A 6,044-nucleotide genomic window follows, 5' to 3' on the forward strand; every position below is an offset into this window, starting at 1 on the left:
ACATAATATTTGGGTTCTTACGATCGGGGTTAAATAACCTATCTTTAATACGTTTCTTGTCCAATCAATTTTGATTACTTTGCGGTTATCCGCAATTAGTAGATTTTTGGTATTGAATTTAAAATTTGGAAAATTGTGCCAAAATTTTAAAATCTTAGGATTTAATAGCATTATAAAATTAAGGTCTAAAAATGTATAGTTTTAAATTTTTTTAGATTTTTCTACACTTTAAAATTTTAAATTAAATTTTTTTTATTTCCGTAATAAATAACAAGACCCCTGCTCTTATTTATATGTCTTTACTACTTATTTTGTATGACTTTTCAAATACTGAACAAAGCTTCTTCTAATACGAAAACTCTTTGAAGTTTATCTTTAATGGTTTTGTAGATTGTGTGGGCATACATTTTCAATAATTAAAGAAATTATGTTTGTCTGATGAAATTATTGTCCATTTTTATTTAATAAAGTGTTACTTAGCTAATTTAAAATGTTAAATTGCTGAAAATGGAGGTTACTACGTTACAGATTCTGTAACGTACAGCACCAATACATGCACCACAGGTGTCCTGCTTATGGGAAAAAAAAAAGGGGGCAAATGCTTTTGTCTGGTAGCTGGTGAAGCACAATCTGTAAGTTACAGAATCTGTAACTTAGCCTGCTCCGCTGAAAATCCTAGTACTCTCAAATATGTCATAATCAAGGTAAGACAACATATTATTATTTTCTTTTACACGTATGACAATCAATAAGGATTTTTTTAATTGGCTTGTCTATTTTTCCTTTCACGTCTTCGTTGTATCATATACTAAATTTAAAAGGAAGAGAGGAGGTCGAGTTGGAGTTAGAGGTAGACGAAGAGGAAGAGAAAGAGAAAGAGAAAGAGAAAGAGAAGGTCCAAAACGACAGACATGATGATTGAAACGCCAATGGAGATTCTGGTACCGTCGTGGTGGGAGATTCAGGTGACAGTGGCTGCGTCGCTGTGCGTGATCGCCTCCTATTGGTTTTTCTTTTCTAAAACCGGAGATTTCGGCGTTGACCGATCGCAGCTTGTTGAGAGTTCTTCAATTAGTGCTATTGATGATAAAGACAAGGTCAAAGTAATTTTATTTTTTCACCTTTTTTTTTCTGTTTACTTTTAATCTTTTTGACGCTGCTGAGTTTTGATATAAGTGATGAGAATATTTGAAGTTTTAATTTTGTTCGAGGGATTAGCTTTGTCTGAGTGTTGAAAGATTGATGAAAATGGGCCAAAAAAAATTGAGGTGAATTTGATGCTTGTATATGATTAGGCAATTGGGTAGAATAATGAAAAGGAGTCTTTGATTATTTGTTAATAGAGACTTATGAATGTTCCATTAATTAATAACCTCCTCTGCAAGGAAGATTCTTGACAATTCTAGGAGCATGTTTGGGGTTTGAGGTACTATGGCTTTTAATCCAAAAGTTGCTTTTGGTTGGAATCAGTAACTGTCAAGTACAATTTAATTTTGGTTTGGATATATTTTTTGGGTTCAAGGTGCAAAGACATTTAATTTTTTCTACTTTATTTTATAGAATAGGAAAATTGTAATAAATTCAGTTTATTTAAAAATTATTTATTTTTTCTTATATGTAAGTTAATTATGAAATGCTATTCTATTTCTTTTCTAGAATACCCCTTATTTTCTTGACATCTTCGACGCCAAAGTGTTGAAATTTCATAGAGCTTAGATCTTTGTATCAGTAACGTGATGGTTATCAATTCGTTTTGGGTAGCGGCTGTCCTCTGTTTGTTTGATATTTTATATGATTGATAGTGCTTTTTTGAAGGAAAATAAATTGAGAAAGTTTCTTCCTCCTTTTTTTTTTTTTTTTTTTGAGGGTCACTGATCTAGTATGTTATTATAGCTCCCAACTATGAATGAAAGTTGGGGGAAGTTTGATCTTAGCAGAATAAATCAAGAAAGGGAACATTATTTGATTTATTTTTATCTGTGCATATACATTACAATGGTCCGGAGATTGATACAAATCATCTCATTATTCTTTGTGGACAATTCTTTAGTGGATTTTGCTTCTGTTATCATTTAGCTTTGGTTTAAATTAAGTTTATGAAATTCAAAAAAGGTTTACAAAAAAAGAATACACCGGTTGATAAATATTATCTGTCAAGTAAATCTGGATATTACCAAACTCATATGCCACTGTGCTTTCAAAGTTAACCAGAAACATAACAGCTGCAAACATACGCTAAGGCTTGTTTCAGTTTAGAAATTGGAGGGAGGCTCTTGATAAATTTCCTTTCTTTCAAGGGATATATCTAATGAATTTTAAAACATCAGGGTTGAATTTTATAAAGTTGTAATGTATAGGTAGTCGGTGATATTTACCCAAATACAAATTGTATTTTTAATTTTATGTAATACCAGTGTGATCTTGTATGTGATTGGTGTCTAATTCACTACAATTAGGGAATTTTTTTCTGTTTGAGCTTTGATTATTCATTATTTGTTTGATTCCTATCTTTATAATTTCCATGCTGTGTAATGTGATTGATGCATGAAAAGTTACAATTTTCTTTCATGTTTAATAATATATTTTGGTTTTTGGTTGCCAAAAAACACAGGGAAGGGAAAGTTATCGATTTCTGTGTATTACGAATTTTGTAATTTGGGACCAAAATCATAACTAAATTGGTCAAGTATATTTGTTTGTCTTAGTTTAGACCATACCTATTACAAGACTATGAAATACTGTGCTTCACGTTTTATAGAAAGAGAATGAAGGACAATTCTCAAGATATTCGTTAGCAAGCAGATAACAGTATTTCTGTTCTTCTTGCACGCGAAGAATTTTAAGTTTGAGGCTTTACAATCATCTTCTTCAATGCAGTGTGTTATTTTTCTTGGTTTTGTAAGTCAAGACCACATTGCTGAAGCTGTTGAGTTTTACATTGTCCTTTAACATGAAGATTGGAATTCTAGTTTGCTGTAATAGGCTATTCTGCGTGGCACTTGTTTCATGCAGTAATTTTCCACATCTTTGACATGCAGTTCTTTACTTATTTTGTAGATGGTCCAGTTTAAAGGAGACCTTCAAACCAATTCTGCATATTTAATTAAGGTATCTTTTCTTTTTGATCTTGTTTATGCTTTAATCTGGTATCTGTTGAGCTGTAAACGAATTCAATCATCTGCAAGTTTTCATAGGATTAAATGTTATGTCTTGACCAATGTTATGGAATCTCCTTTGGTTTGACAGCAAGATTATGTTTGCCCTGTTTTTCAGTTGGAATTGTTGGCAGCTAAGAATCTTATTGGGGCAAACTTAAATGGCACATCAGATCCATATGCCATCATCACATGTGGTTCAGAAAAACGATTCAGGTTATTTGATCTATCATCTGCTCGTTCACATTTTTCTTAATATGTGATTATTTCCCACTGATTCATTGAATTGCTCTCACGGTTGGATCTTTCAGTTCCTCAGGTTATTATTGTTAGATTACGGTGCTATCACCAATTTGCATTTATATTTAATTATTATTTTAGAACATGAGGGAGTATAACTGTACACTGAGGGTTTTGAGAAATTGTGGTACCATTTAGACTGAAAGTTGGGTAGCTTGATCCTGAAGATTTAATGAAGGTATATGGCTAGGCTTCTGTGTTTTATTTTATTATGCATGCTTAATATAAGCTCCTCAAGTTACTTGAGAATGAAACTTCCTGCTTGATGTTATACTTGATCTGTTTGCATCTTTAGAAATGAATGTGGGCAAAAGTTTCATTTATTAGTGGAGTGCATGAATATGAATTGTGTGCTATTATGTGATTTTAAAAAAGGGACGGGACAGTTGAATATTAAAAAGAATTTGTTAGTTGATCAAAATCGGGAATTGCAACTAATTTATTTAAGTTTTAAATGGTAAAATACTTTCACGCTTTAGTAAATGTCCTTTTATTTTCTTGTGGTAAATGTTTGGTTAGTTTTGTACTGTATAGTTCTAACTTTATTGTGCCTGCAGTTATAAAATTTCTGCTTGTGTTGTTGGTGCAGTTCAATGGTCCCTGGTTCCAGATATCCAATGTGGGGAGAGGAGTTTAATTTTTCTGTTGATGAGCTTCCTGTTCAGGTTCCTGTTATGATTCACCATTTTTACTACTGTTTCTTGTTTAGGTTAATTATTGATTGACTTGGTGTTTTCAGTTGCTGAATGATGGAGATCAATGTTGTGAGTCTAGTTCTGGTAAAGATGTTTAATGTATAATAGTACAATTTATCAAATGCCACTAAGAGACAGCATGATTCTGAGCTGACTGCATAGTCCCCGGTTTATGCCTTGCATGTAAAAGCTTGGCCAATAAGTAAAAGTTTTGTTCTTTGAGAATTTATGCATGCGCTTGTGGTCTAATCTCATAAATATTATTGGCAGTTCCTTGTTTCTCTTAAGACACGTACAAAATATTTAAATTGTTTTGTTTATTGTCATTTAGTGCCCAAAATGAGTTTGTTCTGTTACCTGATGCATTGATCAGATCCTTGGACCTAACGCATTTTGTTTAAACTTTATTTAAAGTTACTGGTGAAAGTAATCTCTTCCTTTTATAACATTTATATTTCCTTGATGGTCCATAATTGTTATATCAGCGTGTCTCTTTTTGTGGAGTTGATTTGTGATTAAAATCAACTTTTTCAAATTGATTTGGCGCTGACTATTGTAGTTATGAATGACATACTGATATGGTGTGATGTTGTAGGGGTGGTTGGATAGGTTTTGTATGGATTATTTCCCTGCCCTTATATTTTTGTCCTTTTGATTTTCTTTGTGGACAACAGGTTCACTTTTGTATTTGGTTACTTTCTTCAATCAATGTATAATTCTCACTTTTTTCCTAAAATAGAAAATCTGATGTGTAGCGAGAGATCCTGTGAATTTTTTTTTTTTGGTTGTTTCATTCAATATACTAATAGCTTTATCTACTGCCCTGACAGATTATTGTTACAATTTATGACTGGGATATAATTTGGAAAAGTACTGTTCTTGGTTCAGTGACTGTGACAGTTGAAAGTGAAGGCCAAACTGGTGCAGTGTGGTATACTTTAGATAGCCCGTCTGGGCAGGTAGTCCTCTTTTGTAAATTGTGTAATGTTATTTTAGTATTTTCATTATTTGTTGTCCTTTTCAGTTTTCCTCATTTTATGTAATAACCAACGAAAATACCATTTTATCAGGTGTGTCTACATATTAAAACAATTAAACTGCCTGTAAATGCTTCCAGGTATCTTTTGGTTCATTTTTTTGTCCTTTTTGCTTTTGTTTGTACTGTTTTTCATTTGTACACAATATTTAGACCCCTACACTAAAACATTTCCCTGTCACCATGTTGACAGTTTTTTTTTCTTCTTTAATTAATCTCTGCTAGAAATTCTACCATGAGGAATTCTGGAATTATAATTTTCTTTAATCTTTTCAATGTTAGGGTTGGTCAATAATTTAATAACTCGTTTTAAGAAATCTTTTCAAGAATATTTTCATTGGGTGATCTCTTGCTTCACCCTGTACAGAAAACAGTGTTTTGAATATTTTCTTGATGGTTGCTATTTTGGTGTTTTAGCATTGGAAAGAGTAAAGGAGTGTCTGGGATGATTGGTTAGAATTAGAAAGTGTATAAAGGGGTTTTTAAAAAGGATAAAGAGTAAAGGAGTGTTGAAAAAGGATAAAGATGGTTCTTTGTATGGTTTCTCGAACTTTTCCTATGTCTTAGATGCTGTGTATCTGTCTTTTCCTATAATTATCCGAGCAGGCAATAGCATTGTTCTATTTCTGATATTGTGTCTGACCTTGGGGTCAAGTTCTGGACATTTCTGTTATCTCTTGCATCCTATCTACAAGGTCATCTTGAGTTTTTGGGAGAGGGAGAGAGATTTCGGCATTTGTAGTTGAGAATGTGGTTTTTTGTCAACTTTTTTTTTTCTTAATCTTCTGTATTTATGTTTTTTTTTTTCCCTAGAAATATCCGGGCAGGCAGTGACAATGATCAATTTCAGATATTGTG

At 32.3% G+C, this 6,044-nt stretch overlaps 1 protein-coding gene across 7 annotated transcripts in view; it reads left to right on the forward strand.

Moving 5' to 3' along the window:
• The first annotated feature begins 588 nt into the window (after positions 1 to 588).
• LOC18047630 (BAG-associated GRAM protein 1) overlaps positions 589 to 6,044 on the forward strand; it is a 14,191-nt gene continuing 8,735 nt past the window's right edge. For 2 of the 7 annotated variants that reach the window (XR_002906466.1, XM_024188559.1), the window contains exons 1-7: positions 591 to 704; positions 822 to 1,103; positions 3,058 to 3,108; positions 3,274 to 3,371; positions 4,045 to 4,120; positions 4,981 to 5,109; positions 5,221 to 5,267. Coding sequence is in view for 6 of the 7 variants with exons in the window: in XM_024188559.1 (XP_024044327.1) it covers positions 912 to 1,103; positions 3,058 to 3,108; positions 3,274 to 3,371; positions 4,045 to 4,120; positions 4,981 to 5,109; positions 5,221 to 5,267 (593 nt within the window). In the remaining variant the exon portion in view is untranslated. Of the gene's footprint in view, positions 705 to 758; positions 1,104 to 3,057; positions 3,109 to 3,273; positions 3,372 to 4,044; positions 4,121 to 4,980; positions 5,110 to 5,220; positions 5,268 to 6,044 lie in introns of those variants that run through there. The other 5 variants (XM_024188563.1, XM_006442720.2, XM_024188562.1 and 2 more) reach the window with 5 other exon arrangements.

This window comes from Citrus clementina, unplaced genomic scaffold, assembly GCF_000493195.1.
Source record: "Citrus clementina cultivar Clemenules unplaced genomic scaffold, Citrus_clementina_v1.0 scaffold_3, whole genome shotgun sequence".
In the NCBI taxonomy this organism is placed as follows: domain Eukaryota; kingdom Viridiplantae; phylum Streptophyta; class Magnoliopsida; order Sapindales; family Rutaceae; genus Citrus; species Citrus x clementina.